General features: G+C 36.4%; 4 protein-coding genes across 6 annotated transcripts; 2 read left to right on the forward strand and 2 right to left on the reverse strand.

Annotated features, from left to right (window-relative positions):
• The first annotated feature begins 5070 nt into the window (after nt 1–5070).
• Nucleotides 5071–8213, forward strand: LOC103967847 (AP2-like ethylene-responsive transcription factor PLT2). The gene is made up of 9 exons (XM_018652472.2): nt 5071–5308; nt 5414–5792; nt 6107–6189; nt 6309–6317; nt 6452–6540; nt 6671–6744; nt 6864–6914; nt 7000–7076; nt 7372–8213. The coding sequence occupies exons 1-9, from the start codon at nt 5161–5163 to the stop codon at nt 8106–8108; spliced, it is 1647 nt and encodes a 548-aa protein (XP_018507988.2). The 5' UTR covers nt 5071–5160; the 3' UTR covers nt 8109–8213.
• A 4841-nt stretch (nt 8214–13054) lies between these two features.
• LOC103964886 (protein slowmo homolog) lies at nt 13055–15517 on the forward strand. 2 transcript variants are annotated; one of them, XM_048570123.1, is made up of 2 exons: nt 13055–14637; nt 14721–15517. In XM_048570123.1, the coding sequence occupies exon 2, from the start codon at nt 14745–14747 to the stop codon at nt 15300–15302; it is 558 nt and encodes a 185-aa protein (XP_048426080.1). In that variant the 5' UTR covers nt 13055–14637; nt 14721–14744; the 3' UTR covers nt 15303–15517. The 2 variants fall into 2 exon arrangements, with proteins under 2 accessions (XP_048426080.1, XP_048426079.1); XM_048570122.1 differs by having other exon boundaries at nt 13056–13334.
• Nucleotides 15518–15846: 329 nt separating this feature from the next.
• LOC103967852 (zinc finger A20 and AN1 domain-containing stress-associated protein 8-like) lies at nt 15847–20749 on the reverse strand. 2 transcript variants are annotated; one of them, XM_009381168.2, is made up of 3 exons: nt 17783–17936; nt 17579–17664; nt 15847–16762 (listed from the first exon to the last, which is right to left on the reverse strand). In XM_009381168.2, exon 3 carries the CDS (start codon nt 16732–16734, stop codon nt 16225–16227), a length of 510 nt encoding a protein of 169 aa, XP_009379443.2. In that variant the 5' UTR covers nt 16735–16762; nt 17579–17664; nt 17783–17936; the 3' UTR covers nt 15847–16224. The 2 variants fall into 2 exon arrangements, with proteins under 2 accessions (XP_009379443.2, XP_048426081.1); XM_048570124.1 differs by lacking the exons at nt 17579–17664; nt 17783–17936 and adding an exon at nt 20675–20749.
• LOC103967850 (zinc finger A20 and AN1 domain-containing stress-associated protein 8-like) lies at nt 18816–20960 on the reverse strand. Its single transcript, XM_009381166.3, has 3 exons — nt 20902–20960; nt 20675–20753; nt 18816–19735 (listed from the first exon to the last, which is right to left on the reverse strand). Exon 3 carries the CDS (start codon nt 19705–19707, stop codon nt 19189–19191), a length of 519 nt encoding a protein of 172 aa, XP_009379441.1. The 5' UTR covers nt 19708–19735; nt 20675–20753; nt 20902–20960; the 3' UTR covers nt 18816–19188.
• Between the last annotated feature and the right edge of the window lie 2331 nt (nt 20961–23291).

Genomic DNA, 23291 nt, shown 5'->3' on the forward strand with positions numbered 1-23291 from the left:
CTAACTTCATTTATAGTATCAGAGTAGTTACACAACATGTTGAGCCAGTATGGAATGCACATTCCAACATGTAAATTTAATAAATTTGTGAATTAAAGAACTTTATATGTGCTTATAACGAGTTGAATTATTCTCTATACTGCCAATTAATTTTATTATGAAACCTTTTCATTAATGGTATCAGAGCAAGTTACCCTACATGCTGAGCCCAACAACCCACATGCTCCTACATCACGTACTCAAAATGTCTACATGCTAGGCTTAAATGATATCATACATGAAGGAGTGTGTTGAGATCTCAACGCCTTATTTTCTCTATTAACTACCCCGCATGTGAAGACAAATACCAAAAATATAATATTACCCTCACCATTCTTGAGAGTTGAATCTAAGGAGTCCAACCAAGTGAACCAAATAACACTACATCAATTTTTTTGTTGATATTGAAGGACATATGATCACCTCAAGGAAAAAAATATTATTCAATGAAAACAATAAGATTTGAGTTTGAGTCCAACCACCTCCAATTAATTCACATACCCAAAATGTAAAACTCAAAACTTTAAGACTCAAAATATAAGAATATTGGTCTAAAGTTTTCGCAGTGGAGGAGAAAATCAAAATACTCAAACCCACCACCTTTAAAATATTTTAACATTATGTTTGAGTCCATCAACACTTTATGCTTTTAAAGAGAGACCAATGAAGAAAAAATAAAGGTCAATGAAGGAAATGTTTAGCAAGTAGATTGATCTTAGTGCAAGAGGAAAATTGCCTTTGTTGATGAATTGAAGAGGGGAATTGTTTATTGACTTGTGCAAAAAATTGAAATGATCATTAACTAAAATATAAGTTGTTATTGAGACTTTAAAATTTTCATTTTACACTTCTTATAAGTGTATTTTTTTTTCTAAATATATATAAAAAATTTGGAGTGCAAAATGAGAATTTTAAAAGCCAATAACAAATCCTTAAATTATTATTAACTTAAATCAAATCTCCTAAAACCTTAATTTAAAATTCTTATTAGTGTATTAATTCATCAATTGCAAGCACACAAGACTCCATGCTATCCCTAACCGGTTTATGCGAGAAAACAAAGGGCTTCCCAAAATAATATACTTCGCCTTTTCATCAAGTGCTTCATTTTCGAGGCAACACGAGCACTTTCCCGGCGTTTCCTCCCAACACCTGGAAACTCTCAATATTTTATATGGATCCTCGTTAATTACCGCCTTTCCCCTAAAATGACCTTATTTACTTGTTCATGTTCACCACAATGCCCCTGCAGCCTTCCAAGTCCAAATTCCAAGCCCATAACAGTGGATGATCAATCCAATTTGTTTGGGTTCTGCGCATGTGCATGTTTTAACAAATTTTAAGACAACTTTATTTAAGCAGGTGCATGCATTGCAATTTGCATCTAGATTCATAAGGATTTATACATAGGAGAGATGGATAAATATTGTGGGATCTGTCAATTTTACAAAATATCTTTGGATCGTTTGGATGGCAGTGATGATGAAATTCATGCTTATATGCTGGCCTTGGTGTGCAGAAATAGAAGACTGAGGGCTTGGAACTTGGAAGGCAGCAGGGGCATTGTGGTGAACCGAAATCCTGGCTCCGGCCACCGTGTAACCTTCCTTCTTTTTCTAAATAATTCGACTTTGATTCATTAGATTTAGTAAACAATAATACCTGCTTCTCTATTAATAGGTAAATCTACCATTAATGCAAGCTTATCGATTTAGTTGTTGGAAAGTCCTTGAGAACCACCCCAACTGGTACCTTTCCAATGTCAAAGTCCTCTGATCTTGCAGGCTATTTTCATAAAACTACTACAATACAACTCCAAGTTAAGTGGGTTCCAACATATATCTTATCCATTCAACTAGTATCCACACAGAAACACAATTGAAGAGGAATAAAAAAATGAAAGCAAAAGAAAAAGTAAAGTTTCGACTTTGTTTTTTCTTGTTGATCATTGTTTCAACTTTGTTTTCTCAGAGAAATAAATGGAGCATTAAAAATTAGCTAAAAATAATGTAGCACTAAATGCAAATTAAGCGCTGGAGGGCAGTATAGTAAAATCAAAAGATTAGATAGGTATCGTGGTCATACTATGGTCAAAGTTCCTTCTGGTTTTGTGTATCTTTGTGCAAGCATGCAAATGGGATAATTGGCTCGCCTGGCTGCAACTAAATTCAAACCAACGGCTCTCAATCGCATAAATATAGCAGATACGTGGCACACAGAACTTGAAACGCCTTGATGCTAAGTTATGCATCACCCTCTCTCTCCCCCTAATATTAATCCTCTCAGTCCACATTTTTCAAGAAAACAGAGAGAGAGAGAGAGGTGGTCGGTTAATTTCTTGAAAATTACTTTAAGTTTAGATCGTCTTTGCATTTTTTTCAGCTTAGTTCTTTAGCTTGTACAAATTAAAATGTGAAAACGAAGCTATGAATTTGGTTTAGTTTGGTTTTTATTAATTTGATTTTTTTTCTTCTTCTGCAGTTTTCGGTTGAAGGGTTTTGATCTTTTTTTAATCAGTTGAAAGCGATAGACGTGGGTTTTTGCCCCCTTATTGTGGTGCACTTCAGTCAAATAAGATTATATTTATGTACGAGACTATGGCGGGAACTGTGTCATCATCAACAATGGCAGGTGATTTTCTTTAATTATTTTTTTTATTTTTTTTGTAGTTCATTTTGATTTTTCAGTAGCATATTTCTGGGGCTAAAAGATTCTCACTTTTGGAACTAGTGAACGAGTACTAGTGAACTTGTATAATCTGAATTCTGAAAACTCTCTGAATATGCAGCTGATCAGCTGGAAAAAGACCACCATTGATTCCAACAGTTTTGAAAGCAGACTGTCTATTCACCAAAAGTCATATAAAATTTAAATAAATCCAAAAGTTTAGAAAAGGTATAAATTCTTCGCAGCAGATTTGCTCCTCCTCCTCCCTTTTCTCGTAATATGGGATTTATTTTGTATCCTATAATAGTACTTGTTGTTAACTATATATATCTCTCTGTAATGAATGCATCAGGATGCGGGTGTTAAATTTCTAAACACGTATCTGTGCATATGCAATGTACTGGTGCTTCCTTTAGGCTTTCAAAGTTGCCAAAGAACAGAGAAAGATTAATTCTTCAATGGCTTCTCAGAAGGCTGAAAATACGCACACACAAATTTGAAATATCGACACATAATATTATTGTTCTATTCAAATTATAATTTGCTATAATATTGTAACACAAACCAGTGTTCAGGTACAAACAAAAGTTTGTGAACAAGTACCCTTGCCTTGTAGAATAGCCGTCACACAACCCTAGCTCAGTAGTATCTTTATTTTAATTAGTAGGAATATCAATTCAATTAGAAGAAGAAAAGATATGTTAGCTCTTGTTTATCTATTATAAATTTAGAATGTACGTTTTGGTCAGTAAGGGTGTGCAGTGTAACTCTACATAATACTAGCGGAGGCTAATTAACTTGTGGTAATTTTTCAATTAGTTTAAAGAGACCTTTAACATTTTTTTTTAACCTTGGCGCTTAACTGGATGGCACAACACGAAACTGGATCTCCTTCGGATCCAAAGAAATTGAGCCCAAGGATCAAATGATCCAGATTATTGAAATTTGATCAAATAGCTACAATTATTATAACTTTTAAAAGGCTCTTCTATTTGTAGCCATTGAATCAAATTTTAATAGCTTGGATTATTTGATAAATGGGCTCAATTCCTTTGATTCCAGAGGGGATCCAGTTCCTCACAACACAATACAAGCTTCTAACTGTGGACAGGACATTAGCAGAAGATACTTAATTAACAAATATCTGCTCCCATTTTTTGACGGGTACGCAAACCAATTTGGTGGTCAACAGAATTCTTTGGGGAAACCAAAAACTAGCTAGCTAAATCCTTCAATCTTTTCTTAAGTTTCTTTTCAGAATCAATCCAAGTTTTTTAATGGGAGTAGCAGAGAGTTTGGCGTGATTTTTGAACAGTCGAGTAATCCTTACTCCTTAGCCAAGTCCTTTTTAATAATATATATGTCGGATATTTTAGGTTTTTATATATTGCATGTCCGTACACTCACATCTTTAATTAACACAGGACTCGGGGATCCACAAACTGTTTCTTTGGTGGTGAGAGCACCCCAATTCTGCAGATCTTCTCTTCTGATTTAAAATGGTTTCGATCACCTGATAAAAATTCTCAGTATGTTTATCTCTTTGCGGATAAATGTGAAAGAAGAGAGAGAGAGAGTGAGAGGTCGGTTGGGGTTGTATTGATATATCTATAATCTACTTAGTTTAACTTTACGTAGAGTTTGAGAGTGGGAGATGATTTGCAGAGTGTGGGAATGCTGGGCTTTCGGGAGTCATTTGTTGCACTTAACGAGGTCGAGAGTTCCAATAAACCCTAGTGGGTAGAGAGAGAGAGAGAGAGAGAGAGAGAGAGAGAGAGGGTTGGTTGGACTTTTCCAAATTGGAATTTAGGGTTTGTCTCAGTACAAAGACTGATTTGGAGCCCGGCTTGTAGTTTAGTGTGACACTCGTGTCTCTTTAATTTAGTTTATGGTGATTGAGATAGCAAACACTAATTTTATATAATTAGAAACATATTTTTTTTATATAATTATTGTGGTAATACTTGATTCTGAAATGTTGGAATATGGTGTTAAGAGTCAGATCAGTCAGCGTTAGAGCAGCCTAAAAGGACCACTGTCAAAGGGGTGACAAACACATTTTTATATAATATTATTTAATTTTTTGTCATTGTTTGACACATAGAGTAAGACTATAGCAACCCTAGCTACCTAGTTTATGCTAATTCGTAGATTTTTTCTTTTCAGTCTCCTCCCCTCTTCTCTCATGTTCTCAAAACTACCTTCTTCTCTATACATAAAATCTAGAGAGGGGTAGAGAGAGAGAGAGAGAGATTTGCTGCTTCACCACTCTTCCAAACCCTAGCTATATAGTCACCTGGGTAAACATCTAATATATCATCACTTCTTCTCCTCTCTAGCTTGCGGACACCAATAGTTCTTTTTTTGGGTTTCTTTGAATAATGTCTTAACATTTTTATTTCCTTGTGCAGGAGAGGTTTTTGAGTTCTTGGAGAAGAGTTCAATCAAAGAAAAATGGGGTCAATGAATTCAAACAACTGGCTTTCCTTTCCTCTTTCTCCTCCTAATTCTTCCTTGCCATCACAACTCCACCCTTCTCATTCTCATCAGTTCTCTCTAGGGTTAGGAAGTGATACCATGGACAACCCTTTCCAAAACCAAGGTAATTCTTCTTTCTTTCCATGCATATTTTTTTTTTTGTAGGTTTTTTTTCCTTTTCCTTCTCTCTATCTCTCTTCTCTCTTTAATACACTTTGTGATTTTGTAGAGTGGAATTTGATTAATACTCAAGGAAGCGACGAAGTTCCAAAGGTGGCTGATTTTCTTGGCGTGAGCAAATCCGAGAACCACTCAGATCTTGTAGCCTTCAACGATATTCAGGCCAATGATTCTGTCTCCAACTACTTATTCCCGAGCAACAACATAGTTTCTGTACAAAACACCGTTGTAGACAATTCTAGCAACTTTGATTTCCAAGAAAAATCCAACAGCCTCCAATCGTTGACTCTCTCAATGGGAAGTGGCAAGGGTTCTTCAGCCTGTGAAACCAGCACCGACAATACCAGCATTACCACTGTGGAAGCTCCCCCAAGGAGGACTTTGGACACATTTGGACAAAGAACATCTATTTATCGTGGTGTAACAAGGTCAATTTTTACATCCAATTTGGACACACTCAGATCTTGTAGTCTTGTTTTCATGGTCACAGGTGATCGAGGATTCGTTATCACTCACTCTTGAACTTTATATCAAGAGCTCAGATTACAACATCAAAATACATATATACATCTTCAACCCTTGATATCAAATTTATCTATTTTATCTTCAACTCTTGATATCAAATCTGAAAATAAGTGACCATGCATTCCTTGTTACCAGGTGACCAAGATAACATTTCTTTTCTTGATACATTAACATAAATTATTTTGCATATGTAAATATATATATATATATAAAACAGGCATAGGTGGACAGGAAGGTATGAAGCTCATCTTTGGGATAATAGTTGCAGAAGGGAAGGACAATCCAGGAAGGGCCGTCAAGGTATTTATGCCTTATTCTCCTACAGCTAGGGTTTTATCTTTTTACCTCAAATGTCTCACTGATCATCAATTTCTTGATCTTCATCACGGTCATTGTTGTTTCGGGCATGGTTTTTCCAGTCTACTTGGGTAAGTACCAATTCTAACTAGCTACAATTTGTTATTTACCATGCTGAATTCTAGAAGCTGATGGTTTTGAACTTTTTTGATGTGAAAGCAATGTTCTTTCTTTTCTTCTTGTTCTTTTCAATTATTTTAAACAGGTGGGTATGACAAAGAAGAGAAAGCAGCTAGGGCTTATGACTTAGCTGCACTAAAGTATTGGGGAACATCTACTACTACAAATTTTCCAGTAAGTTAATTTATGCGAAAAAACGAATTAAAGGCTTGACAATGTGTCCAAAATAAAATAAGGGAAAGATAACGAGAGTTGTGTTTATATTCTATATGGCTTTTTAAGTAGTGTTGTACTATTGCTGCAGATCAGTAACTATGAGAAGGAGGTGGAGGAGATGAAGAACATGACAAGACAAGAATTTGTGGCAGCCATTAGAAGGTAAACGAAATAGAACAGATATATTTCCCATCTCGTAATTCATACCTTTTTCTGTTTCAAGAATTTGTTTCTTGCACTAAAAGGTGTTAACTTTTCTTTCCATTTAATTAAACTTTCAGGAAAAGCAGTGGCTTTTCTAGGGGAGCGTCCATGTATCGTGGAGTTACAAGGTACTAAACTAGCTAGCTAGGCACGCTTTGTCTCCATGTCTCTCTTTCTCTATTTCTCATTCTACAAAACAAAATCTTTGTTCAGGCATCACCAACACGGACGATGGCAAGCAAGGATTGGCAGAGTTGCCGGAAACAAAGATCTGTACTTGGGAACTTTCAGTATGTTTCTTACCCCATGCATACAATGCAATTATTGCATTGTATATATCACAAATATACAACTCACTATATACACACATAAATATTCCCATTAAAAATAAATAAAATTATGTGGGATTCATGCAAAACCACTTAAATAAATTAGTAACCTCATTTTTTATAGGTAATTTTTCTTTTACTTTTATAAATTAGTAATGCTTCTTTGGTGTATGACACTTAGTTGAAGTAAATGTGGTGCATGTAACATCATTCTTCGTCACATTTATGTGACTTTGATTGATTGAACTCTACATAGGTACTGAGGAGGAGGCAGCCGAAGCTTACGACATAGCAGCAATAAAATTCCGAGGCCTAAACGCCGTAACCAACTTCGACATGAGTCGATACGACGTGAAGAGCATTTTGGAGAGCAATACTCTCCCCATAGGAGGAGGGGCAGCAAAGCGTCTCAAAGAGGCTCAAGCACTGGAATCTTCCAGAAAACGTGAAGAAATGATAGCTCTCGGCTCCACCTTTCAGTATGCGGCTGCAGGAGCCGCCAGTTCATCAACCTCAGCCAGTCGTAATTTTCAAGCGTACTCCTTGTTGCAGCCTCAGTCAACCTTTGATCAAAATGTACAATCCCAGCCTCTACTAACTCTCCAAAACCATGACATTTCTCAGTACACCCACCATCATGACCCCTCTTCATACCAAAATTACATTCAAACCCAGCTTCAGTTGCACCAGGCCCAGCAGCAATACCATCCTACCCAGCAATTCTATAACAGTTATGGACTTCAGAGTACACACCCAGCTTTGCTTCAAGGTCTTATGGACATGGGTTCTTCTTCTGGCGTGATGGATCACAACAATGGGAGCTCTAGTGGGAGCTATAGTGCTGGAGGGTATTTAGGGAATATTGGAATTGGGTTGGCTTCAAATTCAACAGCGAACAATGGAGTGGGTTCAGCAGAAGAGCTTGCACTTGTGAAGGTTGATTATGATATGCCTAATGGAGGAGGGTATGGGTATTTTTACAATGTGGAATGACTGAGGCTCGGATACTGAGATACTGTATGGGGAGATTAGTAATCTTGTCTTGCCGTGGGGGAGATTAGTAATTTGTGATCGGGGGGACTTGAGGATGGATAGGAACAGTTTACTACCCCTTTTTTTTTGGGTGATTCTGAAGTAACAGGAGCTGATTTTCAATGCCTACACTATGGACCGGGAGGACCTTTTATTTTGTTCTAGTATTTTGCTGCTGTTTTTTATTTGATCTTTACATTGAACTCTGACCATAAATTAATCCCGTTGTGGTAAAACATGGTAGGATCAGTAGAATATGGGTGAAGGTTGAAACCCTAAATTTTGTGTGCATAAGATCTTTAGCACAGCTGCTGATGTAATTCTACTTGTGTTACCGTATGGACATTATTTCCAATTGAATTTCCAACTTGTTTCAAATGCAAGTATTGTAATACACGTATATGATAACCTTTCAAATGCAAGTATTATAAGAAGTTCGGCTACTTTGTCTAGTGACTTTTGGTTTCAGGCGGTCTATTAACTCTTTCAATCATATTAAAGTGGATTTTCTTACACGTGAAGCCAAACGGCCACATGTATCCACGTATATGAGGCTAAAAAATTTGTCAGGGCTATGGATGTGAGGATGTGATGTAAAAGTCCTACATCATGTGGGAGATAAACTGAAATATTGTACGGGACTTATAAGCATGCAGTTGGTATGCTCGTATTGCAATTGGTTTTATATTAGAACCTCAATAATATTAAGGTTAGTTTGGTATTGTTTTGCTTTAAAACAACTTATGCCCTATGCCCTGTTGTGATTATAAACAATTGTGAAATAAAATAGTTAAGTGTTTGCTAAACTATATTAATCAAAATGATTTTAGAAAAATAAGCAATGTTGTAGTGTTTGGTGAACTTTTATGTACAAGTATTGTGATTGTGTACAATAACCAAAATTGATATAATGTTGAATATGCAATTAATTTTATTTCTGAGGTGATTTTATTAATTTCATCATTTAAGAAAAAAAAAATGGTAAGTTTTTAAGGTGTTTATTGTTCTTGGTTCAGCTAAAAAGAAAAGGTCTTTATTATTTTCATTAGGAAAAAAAAAAAAAAAAAAAAAGCCTTCAAGCTATCGTTTCAATTTCAGATCAGAAACTACGGGAGGTTGTGAAGATGTTGAGCTCTACCACTTGTATAATCATCATGATTCTAAAAGGCGCTAATCAAACAACAAGCAGGAATTAACATGACAAATCATTGAACACGGACCGCTTGCCGGACTCCAAAATTTCTCCACACGGACGGCTTGCTGGACTCCAAAATTTCTCCCCTATTGATGATATAAAAATAAATAATCAATAAAATTACTTGTGGCTAGAGCCTAGAGAGAGACTCTGTCAGATCATGGGAGTTTTTTCAAATCGACTACTTTTAGCTCAATATATACATCCCTTTCCAATCCTGAAATCAAAATTAGATTTTATAGAGTTTTCTGCTAATACATTATTAGCTACATTATATGCTTCAATAACAATAACAAGGCGTATGGTAATAGGTAAATTTAATTTCTTGAACATTTTTTTTTTTCGTATCTAAATCTATTGGGAAAGGAAAATTAAACTTATTCTTCAACAGCAAGGTATGCACATTAAATTGGTTATAAACTGAATTACAAGTGACCTGTGACCATGTAAAATGAGTGAACTTATTTATCATTCTTCAATCATGAGTATGATAATTGGCATGAAATGCTACGTAAAAAGCTAGTCTAAATTTTACAGTTACTGAAAATCAAGACAGAGATTTTTTTTTTTTTTTCTATGAGAGAAAATGTAAGAATTTGATAAGGTTAAGGGAGAAATTCTTGGTTTGATTTGTTTGAAGAATTTGAGATATTGGAGGAAACTAAGTTGAGAATGAATATTCTTTTTTCTTCCATGTTTTTGCCAGTGGGTTGTTGTTTCTGTTGGCCGATATATCATAACTTTACCAGAAATTTGTGGGTTTTTATTAGCATGTTTTACCTGAGCGGAGCCCATTATACCAAATAGTGACCTAAATTTCATTCAATGTAAACTCAAATACTCTAGAGTCCTTACACAAACGCATTCTAAAAATCTTGGACGACGGAAAACCATCCCTGGCACGTTCAAACGCCTATTAAAGAAGACGACAACTCTGGACAGGGAGGAGGAAGCTAATTAGAATGGATCCATTCGTTGATGTAGCACAACCAAAATGGAAGAATTTGCAACCGCTACAGCAGTTTGCAAAGCGGGCAAGATAGTGAGCCGTATAAAACTCTACTTTTCGATCTTGGAGGAGATAGTTTGAAGGTGAGTGCATTGGACATTGAAAAGTACAAATGAAAAGTAGCTAGTGTAGATGAGAGGTAGAAAGTAAGGACATTTTGTTTCGGTTTTGTAACTTGCATATGCAGGATTTTTCAGTGCTATATTCTTGTTTCAAATGATTGTAATTTTATTAGAAAATCGTGAACCGCTTTATGCTAGAGATTAAAAAGAGGAATAAAAAGGATTCAATTCTAAAGAGAGGTGAACAAGGGGCTTAGAGCATTAAACTGTGAGTTGTCAATGATGAAAAGCTGGAAAGTAAAGCGGTCGATGAGGTTATCATGCTAGGTGGTGGCAGTCGAATCCTGACAATCAAAAGATGTTGAAGGATGGGTTTGCTGAGATGGAGCCAAATGAAAGGATGTAAAATTGTGTAGCCTATGGGACTATGGGGCTGCTTAGAAGCCAGAGACCATGGAGAGGGATAGAGGAGCATGAGTGTGTGATATATAAGAAAGGAGCATGAGTGTGTGATATATAAGAAAGTGAGATTTAAAGGCATGTTGAATATGTAAGGTGAATTTCACTAAACCGTATATATCAGCCACATCATTATCATATCTTCTACGTTTTTGCCAGTGGGCTGTTGTTTATGTTTGCGGATCTATCATATCTTTACCAATAGTTTATTGGGTTTTTCTTACGAAGTTTTACATGAGTGGAGCCTATTATACCAAACAATGGCAGAAATTTCTTTCGATGTAAACTTGAATCCTCTAGAGTTCATACACAACCTCATTCTGAAAATCTTAGAAGACGGATAAACCATATGTGGCAGTCAAATCCCAACGGTCAAAAATATGTTGAAGGATTGGTTTGATGAGACAGAGCCAAATGAAAGTATGCAGAATTGTGTAGCCTATGGGGCTGCTTAGGAAGCCAGAAAGCAAATGCTTAATCATGGGGCCAGGGATATAGAGCATGAAAGTGTGGTATATACGAAAGTGAGATTTGCAAGAACGTTGAATATGTAAAGTGAATTTTGCTAAACCGTATATATAAGCCACACCATTATCACTTATTATCCATATTATGGAAATGCTACCTCTAAAGTGGGATTCTCCATGGATTTTCTGTTACCTCACATCTTAACATCAATTCCCTTACCAACACTATAAAACATTGTGCCAAAAATATGAGGGAGTTTTCATTGAGAGTTCACTTTTGAGAGAGTCCTTCAACATTTCTCTTCGTCTTAACATGAGATCTAAAATTACCATGTAAATCTCACTCCATATTATATTATTCAAGCCGTGTATTTTAGAGATAGATCCTTCTTTTGCTCGCATTACAGCCATCCACTTCCATCTCTGAAACCACTATCTAAAATGTACTAAAGGCACCTCTTCAAGAGCACAAAAAGCAGAGAGAGAGAGAGAGAGAGAGAGAGAGAGTTGTGCCTTTACAATTTCATTGATCACAAAAATGTGTCCAACTTCTCCGTTGCACAAACGAATCCACCAAAGACAACCTGGAACCAGCCATTCGATTCGTTGTAGCTCTTTTCAAATGCAAGACACTTGTTAATGCTAGTTTTGCCATCAACCACTTCCATCTCCCAGAGACTATCTGTGTGCCCGATTTAGATTCCTTCACGTAGCAGTCGACGGAAATGTTAAATCTGCATCAGATAATATGAGTAGTTTTGTCCAGATGCAGAAACGTTGTCTGGAGGTTGGGCTTGAATTCTTCCGTTGGAGTACCACACCACCTTTGTATTTGCAAAGGACAGCTTCGTGTTGTAGATCCTGCTATTTTGGCAGATCATTCAGATCGAAGTCTCGGAAACATTAACATTCAGATCGTGTTTTCTCGATATGTAAGTGTTAGGTCGTACAGTTTGTAGTTTGGTGGTTTGTCGTTGGCACCACCCAGTGGTATAACAAAAGACTGACTGTGTTGCTAACATTCCAATCTTTTGTGTTATGCAATCTTTTGGGTTCCACTTCCATGCTACGTACATTAAATACTACGAGCATTAGATGATTTAGAACCACAATAAAAGCAATAACCCTAATCAATTCAAATCATTCAATCCTCGTAGCATTTACTGTTACGTAACATGGAAGAATTTTTCGATCTTTTGATTTATTTGCAAAGGTGTGCTTTATTAGGTTACTAATTAAGGAATAACGGGGTTTTCTTCTTGGTTTGATTTAATCTACGTCATAAACGTAGATAAATTTTAAACTATTTTTGGAAAGGATTGTTGTTGTGGAGTAGAATATCAATACACATAAAAGCATAAATTCTCCATGCAGAAACGTACACACATTCATATTTCTGCACATACATTGAAATTGTCGAAATTTATCAATAACATGTTAACACATTTTGGTTGCTGTTAGAATATAGACATATTATCTATTATATATCAATATTTCATTATAAAAAACTAACATGTATATCACAGCAGATTAGTGACATTTTTAGAAGTGATTTTAAAATAATAGATCACTCATAACACTTTTGAGGTAATGTTTGACAAACAAAACTTAAAATGCTTATAGACGCTTTTTTTTTTATTTTTTATTAGAAGGTACGATTTGCTCCTAATAGAAACACTTATGAGCATAAGTGGGTATCCCATTTCCAAAGGGTCTTCGGGTCCTTCTCTTTCAATGAATTGAGCCTCAAGCAAGCATCAAGGTCCCAACATAATAAAATAAATTAAATAAATAGAGAAAAGACAATTTTAAAGCGGGATTGCGAAATACCAGTGCCTCCATTAACCACCTGCCCAAGAAATAGAAGAGCCATCAACTTAAGGAGGGCAATTTGTACAAGCACAAGAAAAGCGCTCCATCAATCGCTTCTTCCAAGTTTTATAAATATATTTTTTTTAATATTGTCATTAGACTTTCATTGATTTCTCTGTTAAGGTAAGGTCTCCGCTAAGCTTTGTATGTAATTCATCCTTTTATTTCTTGTTTTTTCATCTGGGTACTTTTTTTTTTGCTGGATTTATGTATTTTTTCCCCGTGAATTCGAACCCAAATCGGGATTAAGGATTTAGATGATAAAAGTTGATGAATTTTTTTATTTACTAGTTTGTATTGGCCCTGTTCTTGATTTGCTAGGGATTGGAGGTTTTGTGTTTTTAGCTGATACTGCTGTGGATAAAGTTCATAGATTTCTGATTTTGGAGGACCCATTTGTGAATTGCTTCTGAATTTGGATAAAAAAAAAAAAAAAAATCTGGGTTTGTAGTTACATCTGGGATTTGTGTGTTTTTTTTTTTGTTTTTGGCAAATGTGATTTGTTGACATGTGGTGAAAAGAATTGGATGTCTTTATTTGTTGTGAGATTCAATTTTGTGTTTCAATATCACAAAGGGTGGAGGAATTTTGAAATTAGGGTTAGTGTTACTGAATTCGTTAGGAGCTAAATGTTGTTGCTTGAGAATTAATAAGCCTTTCTAAGACCCAGTTTTGGGTTTTCTAAATTCTGCCCGTTTCTCTGTTTGTTTGTAGGAGTTTAAGATTAGGATCACTTTTTTGGCTATGGAGAAACTTGATTTGTGGGTGAGATAGTATTGGGTTTTATGGGATGTTCACCTTGCTTACACAACGAATATAGCCAGCGTGGTGTTATGTTAAAAGTAGGACGACGGTGCAAGAATAGTACCTGATTCGTTTAGTTTTTCAGCTTGCTAGTATATTGCATATGATGCCGATATTCAAAATTCTGTTACAACCGTCAGTTTTGGTGTGTCTTGTGTTCTTCACAGGATCATAAGTCTGTTTTACTTCCTTCAATTCCTTCGATTCTTATAGTTTTCTAGAAGAAATGCAGCATCAAATTTTGCATCCGTATTTGACATTCCTCCTTGATGCATATCTATGTAGTATTGTTCTCTGTCACTGTAAAATTGAACATCAAGCATAAATAGGTCATTGTAGTTATATGGTACCTACTTTTGTATTGGGTAGGCAGACCACATGGTACAAAGTAATTCGAACCTTGCCAAATTAAGAGCACTGCCGTATTGTAGTCTCTGCCTACCTTTGATTGGTGTTTCCCAACTGCATGATTGATATCTTATTTAGGTTCCCGTGTGGAATGATCATATTCGATTGTGGTCTGAATACTCGTCGTATCTACAGGTTTCATTTACCCTCCCGAATTGTCATTGATTAGAAATTGTCAATAGTCAAATTGATTGCAGTCAACTGAAATTTTCTAGTATGTATCATGATGTTTGAGAAGTTTAACACATTGTATGATCTTACTCTTTTTTCTAAACTACTATGATGATCTTTTATCAGCACACGAAGTGACAAACAAAGGCAATGGTGAAGGCATACGCACAAGAGTACTCATACAAGCACCCATGGGAGCGGGTGACTTCCGCATCATGGAAAAAATTTGCAGATGCTGAAAACAAACGCACACTATCACATATCCTTGAAGTTGACACTCTGAACCACAAGCTTGATCCCAGCACAGGAAAGCTTTACACCACACGTGCTATCACTGTCCATGCGCCAGGACCATGGTTTCTTCACAAAATTGTTCGCCAGGATGTCTGCCACTGCATTGAGTCAACAGTTGTGGATGCGCAAGCACGATCAATGCAACTCACCACCAATAATATTAGCCTCGAAAAGTTTATAGAGGTGGAGGAGAAGATCAGGTATGATCCCCACCCTGAGAACCCAAATGGCTGGACATTATGCCGACAGGAGACTAGCATTCGAATCAAGCCTTTATCAGCATTGGCATCAATGGCAGAAAAGGTTGAACAACGCTGCGCGGAGAAGTTTGTGCAGAACAGTGCCAAGGGTAGAGAGGTTATGGAGAAGATATGCAAGTATCTCGAAGCTGAATCTAAAGGGATTTCTTTCTAACTTGAATCGGATTTTGTAGTGCTAGATCATGGGCTTGTGAACCCTTTCATAGTAGAAAATAATTGAAGACGGAAAGTGGAGCCGTGGACAATTTAACCTCGAATCTCTGTCGGTCGAAATTTTGATACCGTAAAGTATTTGTTGTGAACTTCAGTTCTGCATCACTTTACATGTAGTTTTTGTAGTTTTGTTCTTGTGTTTGATGATTTACCCAATCTCTCTTGTTCATTATTTACCATTCAAAAGTTATCTAGTTTTACCCTGTTGAGGTGAAAAAATCTTATCGTTTTTGAATTAGCTCACAGTTATATGAAAAGAGGGGATGGTTGAACACAAAACCTCGGGTGCAAGGACAGAGCTACGAGTCTCTTTCACGCGTTAACTGCCATTTTCCGCCAATAAAACTGCTATTTTCCACGTCTTCTACCGTCTTAATGTTCTTCCTTCCTTTGACAACAGTTACATTTCGAGTTCAAAAATTGATCATAATCATATAGAAAACTAGATCTTTAAGAACATGCACGAAGACCCAATCGGCCAAAAATGATCAAAAATCGATCGTAAATAGATACATGCATGAAAGCCACATCAATACTTTACAATACAAGATCCACTGACAATGTACTAGAAGAAACAAGTGCGATATGAACAGCGCATAGACACATTACGAAGATTAACCCGAACCATGTCCACCAAACCGGCATAGATACAACTTAAAGACACTGGAGCAACACATAAGCTTCTCCCAATCGCAACAAATACTGAGTTCTACAGAGTGCAGAGATGCCTAACTGGCCTTACCTTCCCCAGTAGATCTAATATTACAAAAGGGCAAGTGCTAAGATACCGCTGCAGACTCTGAAGCTGTCTCATGGATGAAAACAAGCATCAATTTCGAAAATCAAACTTCACTGCATCACACTTAGATTTTACCAAGCTTCTCAGCTTTTACGACAGGGTTAGCTTTCGCAATAGCATCCTGTCCAGCAGTGAGATAATCGTAAGAGCAGTCATGTTTGTCTGAATAACGATGTACTGCACAAAAGAGGTGGCCACACCGACAATTGAACCCTGTTAATCCAACCCGCTTGTTGCAAGTGTTGCAACGTTTCGGGTCCTCTGGCTTTGGCTCACCAGATGACCCTGAACCCAAGGAAAAGGATGGCTGCGAAGAGAGAGTTTTTGGCTCCATTGGATGGGGTTGAACATCCACAGAAGCAACATGCTCATTTGCGTTGATGCTTGATGTTCTGTTGACAATGCTTCCAAAGGATGATGCAGCAAGCTTCGCCTGCTCCTGTTTCAAGACCATGTCCTTGTGACACTTGGAGCACATATTCATAGTAGCCGCACTTCCAAAAAACCCACAATTGTTTACGCACAAAATAGGACCTTCAGGGGCAGATTGACATCCAGTCTCCTCGTGCTCCATCTTTTCAACTTACCTGCAAAGAGAACACCTGAAACCCAAAGTTCAAATTCAACCTCAGATTTCTCACCACTAGCAATTACAATAACTTCACAAACTACCCAAAACCTGACCTTTGACTCTCAAATTTTGACTAATCATCCAAATAAATAATCCACACAAAAACCCCAAATTAATAATTTGCAGATTTCCCCTAAAAACACCGAATCAACAAAAACTGGGTAATCAACATAAAATCCCAAAATGCAAATTTGCAAAGAACCCCTTGGAAACCTAAATCAACAAAAACCCAAACTTGGTCAGCCATACAAGCACCTATGAAGCACGGATACTTCAGTTGCGCGTATCCTGTATCCGATACTTCATTGCATACAATATATATCATGGTAAAAGGATACGGATTTAACTTTATGGATACACGTATCCCACATTTGGGAAACAAGTATCCAGCTTTTAGATACCTTTACACTTTGAAATGAGAAATTAAGATGAGAAATTAATACAAAACAGAGCTTTAGTTGAAAGTTGATGAAAACGACGTGCTTGCCTCTAATTGGAATAGTGAATTAACTATCACACTTCTTCTTTTGCAGATAAAGAGATTAGATTTCCAACTTTTTTTCTCTAACAAATCAAATGAACTTGAATTTGGATATTTAGAGTTAAAATATGATTTAAATATATATTTTTATTGTCGTATCATATACATATACATATACATACATCCCAAATTGCAAATTTGCAGAGAACCCCTGAAAACACTTAAAATCAATAAAAAAAAAAACCTAACTTTGGTCAGCTATACAAGCACAATATACAAATCCATATACATACACACAAACCCTACCCTGTTAAAAGAAAATCTCTTGAAATTGCACGTCTGAAACCGATTCCCGAGCTCAGAATCGCATCGAACACGGAGCCCCTGTTCACCTAAAAAAACCAAGAATTAACATCAGAGTCGGCAATCGAATACGAAGGGTCGAAAAAACTGAAACCAAATACACAAATCAAGCAGTAATTGAAATTAGGGGATTTTCAAAACCCTAACCCTAGCAGATTTTGGATCGCCCGAGGGGAGAGAAATCGAGGGCCAGCAAGAAAGAGAGAGTCGCGTTTCACTATTTTCCTGTGCGACGCTCTCGTGCATTTTAATAACGACCATTTCTATTATGATGTCAACGTGGCGGTTTTCTATTGGCGGGAGGTCTTACCTCAATTGGCACTAATTTCCTCTTTTGTCCTTTTTGTCAGGGAACTAATATATTCTCCTTTATGAAAGGGGATTCTCTGCGGATATATTTTGTGGGATCTTAGAAATTCTCACATTCTAGCCGTTCATTGTAGATCACGTGTTAGTTTTCGTCAGATATTATTTGTGTTTAATTTTAATAAAAAATTAAATAATTTCTGATTGTACGATACACAATGAATGGTTAAGATGTCCGGATTCCTAGGATCCCTACAAAGTGGATCCAGATGGAATCCAATTCCCTCCTTTATCAGCACACCCAATGACAAACAAATCGATGCTGAAGGTATAAACACAATACCACGTACAAGGGAATATTTTTACTCGCCATCTTATTTATTACTATCACATGAGTTTAAATTTTAAGATTTGTAGAGTGAACAACCTAAATTTCAAATTTTAAACTCATCAAACGATGATAGATAGGATAATGAACATTACCATCAGTTGAAGGTATACAACAACCATGGGTGCAAGATGGTCCGCATTCGGACTTGTTCCACACAAACAGGTGAACCGGTTGCTAAACCCCAAAATTTCTCCGTGGAGGGAGTGACATACACATCGGGTAAAAAATTTACTAATACTAAAATGAACACACACTATCACACACAACAATGATATACGAGGAGAGAGTTGAACACAAAACCTCGGATACAAGGACCAAGCTACAAGTCCTTTTCCCGTGTTAACTGCCAGTAAAACTGAAATTTTCCGCGTCTTTTACCGGCCAAGTGTTATTTCCTTTGACAACAGTTACAGTCTGAGTTCAAAAATTGATCATAACAGCATAGAGAACTAAATCTTTAAGAACACGCATGAAAACCCGATCGACCAAAAAGGAAGAGTAATAGAATTATGCATGGAAACCACATCGATACTTTACAATACAAGATCCACTGACAATGTACTAGAAGTAACAAATGCGATATAAACAGCGCCGAGACACATTACGAAGACCAACCCGAACCATGTCCACCAAACCAGCATAGACTACAACTTAAAGACACTGGAGCAACACATAAAGTTCTTCCAATCACAACAAATAGAGAGTTCTTCAGAGTGCAGAGATGCCTAAACTGCGTTCCCTCAGTAGATGTAATATTATAACAGGGCAAGTGCTAAGATACCGCTGCAGACTCTGAAGCCATCCCGTGGATGAAAACAAGCATCAATTTTGATAATGAAACTTCACTGCACCAGGCTTAGATTTTATCGAGCTTCTCAGCTTTTACGACAGGGTTGGCTTTAGCAATAGCATCCCGTCCAGCAGTGCGATAATCGTAAGCACAGTCATGTTTGTCTGAATAACGATGTACTGCACAAAAGAGGTGACCACACCGACAATTGAACCCTGTTAATCCAACCCGCTTGTTGCAACTGCTGCATCGTTTCGGGCCCTCTGGCTTTGGCTCACCAGATGACCCTGAACCAAAGGAAAATGATGGTTGTGAACTGATAGTTTTTGGCACCACTGTCTGAGATTGAATATCCACAGGAGAAGCAGCAACAACGGGCTCATTTGCATTGGTGCTTGATGTTCCGTTGACAATGCTTCCAAAGGATGATGCAGCAAGCTTTGCCTGCTCCTGTTTCAACATCATATCCTTGTGGCACTTGGAACACATATTCATAGTAGCCGCACTTCCAAAAAACCCACAATTGTTTAGGCACAATATAGGACCTTCAGGGGCAGCTTGACATCCAGTCTCCTCGTGCTCCATCTACTCAGTTTACCTGCAAAGAGAACACCTGAAAACCAACAATTTAATGGGGGACAGCTCAGTAAAAGCGGAAATTCACAAGCCCCCTATACATGCAACAAAAGAACAAACACATGCAACAACTTACCAAACACCATTTATAATTAAAATAATGCTCGCAGTATAATTTAATGCTGGTTGTCTATAAGCAATGTAAATACTAAATTCTTGTTGGAAAGGCACAACTTGTTAAGACTGTATACAATTCCATGTTACATAATATCAAGGAATGTGAAGTCAGGGTATTGCATTATGTTTATAATTTCCACACAACTAATCTTTGAGCAGAAACCGTTTAGATTTCAGTCTGGAAATCCCATAGAACATCATTAACAACATCCAAAAATGTTAAACCAGTAAAAATTCTTTTTGAATTTGTATCACAAGGACATATGCTTGCAAATTCAATAAGATTAAAGAAAACAGAAAACCAGCTAAAAATCAGAAGTAAAATCTTTATTAGAATACCCGAATGCACATTCGTCGTGACAACAAGTATTAGTAGTCAAGCCACACAAACACCTATCAACGAACTGCGAGCAAATATATACAAGAGAATAAATTCAAATACAAAATAAAAATGAAATCTAATTATGATAGACCTCTTCATTTGTGCCAAAGTTCAAATTCAACCCCAACTAGCAATTACAATAACTTCACAAACTAACCAATACCTGACCTGACTCTCAAATTTGAACTAAATAATCATTCAAATAATAATGCACATAAAAACCCAAAATTGCAAATTTGTAGATAACCCCTAAAAACACCTGGAATCAACAAAACTGGGTAATCAACACAAAAATCCCAAATCCCAAATGTGCAGAGAACCCCTCAAAAACACCTAAAATCAACAAAAAACCACCCGAACTTGGTCAGCTAAACAGGCACATGTATAAATATACATACACATACACAGAAATCGTACCCTGTTAAAAGAAAAACTCTTGAAATTGAACCTCTGAAACCGATTTCCCGAGCTCAGAATCGCATCGAACACGAAGCCCCTGTTCATCCAAAAAACCAAGAATTAAAATCAGAGCCAGCAATCGAATACAAAGATCAAAGAAAGCCCTCGATCAAAAGCAGAAAACTTGAAACCGAATTCAAAGAGATCAACAGTGATTGAAATTAGGGGATATTCAAAACCCTAACCCAGCAGATTTTGGATCGCCCGAGGAGAGAGAAAGCGATAGCCAGCCAGAGAGAGAGAGAGAGGAGAGAGAGAGAGTCGTGTTTCTCTGTTTTTCGTTTTCCTGCTCGACCCTCTAGCGCAATTTAATAACGACTATGTCTACCATGAGTCCGACGTGGCGGGATCCTATTGGCTCTCGTGAATTTCCCTTTTTGTCCCTTTTCTCAGGTGTACTAATAAGGGTTTTCGAAAAGGTTGGGAAATATGCTGGTGAGGTTAGGTGTAGTGGCCGGTTAACCACATTCGTAATGTTGAGATCTTTTTCTTTTCCAAGTAAAAACCATTGTTTAGTGTAACAGAAATACGGTTCAGTACATAAATACAATAAAATAATTTGTTGGATAATTAAAAAAACTTAACCGATTATATTATAACACTCACTGTACCAGATCGTTTCTGACACATTGAAAAAAAAAATTTGATTGAATACCAAACCCGTTTTGGATTTGATAACATGAGTTTGTCTAGAGTAAGAATTACAACGAATAAATATACTGGTAATTTACAAATTTATACTTTATTATTAGAATGTAAGCACGTCTTTTTGATCATCGAAGAGTGTGTATTTGTCATCTTATCAATTATAAATCACAAATTCATGAACATAATCACGAGTTTAATAAAAACTATGAAAAAATATATATTAGAGACTTTTAGGTAATAATATTGTTTTGACGAATTTTTTATACTAGTATTATATTTTAAACTGACCTACATTGTGAAACAAACATTCGAGCTTGGATGCATAAAACGGGAAGTAAATGTGCTAGAGGCAATGTGGTTACACTCACATCGATCTGTTCTTGTAATGACCAATTTAGTTTCAATAGATTATTATGAGTAAGTTGTAGGAATGGTTCTTCAATTTTTATTAAATTGGAGCAATGATCCATCAACTAAAAATCAATTATCATGGATCCCTCAACTCATCAAAATGTGTAGATATGTTTCTTTTCGTCAATTTTGTCAAAATAAGTTATGTTGGAATGATCATTGCTACAATTAGGGTCCCTCAACTCATCAAAACGCGTAACTATGGTCATTTTCGTCAACTTCATCAGAATTTTGTCAAAATAAGTTATGTTAGAAGGACCATTGCTACAGTTGGGTTAAAGTTGAAATATCATTGCTCTAATTGAGTTAAAGTTAAGGGACCAATGATAATAGAATTTTAGTTGAGGGACCATAGCTACACGTTTTAATGAGTTAATAGACCAATGGTAATTAATTTTTAGTTGAGGAACCATTGCTCCAATTGAATTAAACTTAAGGGACCATTGTTATAATCTACACATTTATTATTTCTATGAGAAAACTTAACAACTCTTAAGTAATTTTGATGATAGATTAAAAATTAAACAAAACATAGTTGAATAATTGTACCTAGCTTTCAGGAGTAGCGTTAAGTAAACCAAAATTTTAAATTATATAATGTGTCACCAATAGAAAATAAACATGTAATCAACACTTAAGTAATAATTAAATTATCAACAACACGTCATATGATTTACAAAAGTTAGTGTAAGTAATTATTCTCCCTAACATTATCTGAGCTTTTATAGTTTAACTTCCATTTGATTACTTATCTTTTACTCTCAATCAAACTATGAATGGCATATGATTGGTGACACCTCAACCATATGATGATAAAATATATCGATGGAACCTCAAAATGCAAGCAAATATTGCCTTTACAAATTTTGAATATAAAAGGTTTGCTAAACAGTCACTAATTAGTTCTAATTTCCCCCCTTTGCTTTTGCCTCATATCTTCTCTCCTTTTTATACTTTGATCCCTCATTTATGTTTGATTTAAAGCATGTCTTTGAGTATTTTCAGTCATTACCTTTTCTTTTCTTCCTTTTTTCAGGTCTTGTCTAGCTAATCTTTAAGAGTAGTACACCTGGTTTCTGCATGAATCCTTTTCACTGGACTTTTATGCTACTCTCTTGCGCTCCGATTCTTCGAAGGCGGTCATGGAACTAAGAACGATGCGCTGTGGTCTCAAAAATGGAAGATCATCGGCGATAGAGCAAAATCGGGGAGGAGATTTGGCGCTGGTTTCTTGTTCTTCACAAATTTGAGAAAAAGATGGTCAGAAAATTCTACAGAAGTTATTTTCGTTTCTTCCTTACAATATTACACGAAAGGTTCATGGGTGGAAAAGGTAACAATTTGCCATGCATATGTTCTTGCATATGTTCGTCTTTTTGAAATTTTCTGCAGGCTGCATTGAATCCAGGAAATATGTGTCTTCTTCCAGTTTAGATAGTTAGACCTAAAAATAAGATCTGGAGAAACATTTTTTTTCAGGTCCGGCTATTGCTAGCTGTCAAATATCTCCATCCGA

Source organism: the organism of the source record quoted next, unplaced genomic scaffold (genome assembly GCF_019419815.1).
Source record: "Pyrus x bretschneideri cultivar Hongxiangsu unplaced genomic scaffold, Pyrus_bretschneideri_v1 Contig51, whole genome shotgun sequence".
In the NCBI taxonomy this organism is placed as follows: domain Eukaryota; kingdom Viridiplantae; phylum Streptophyta; class Magnoliopsida; order Rosales; family Rosaceae; genus Pyrus; species Pyrus x bretschneideri.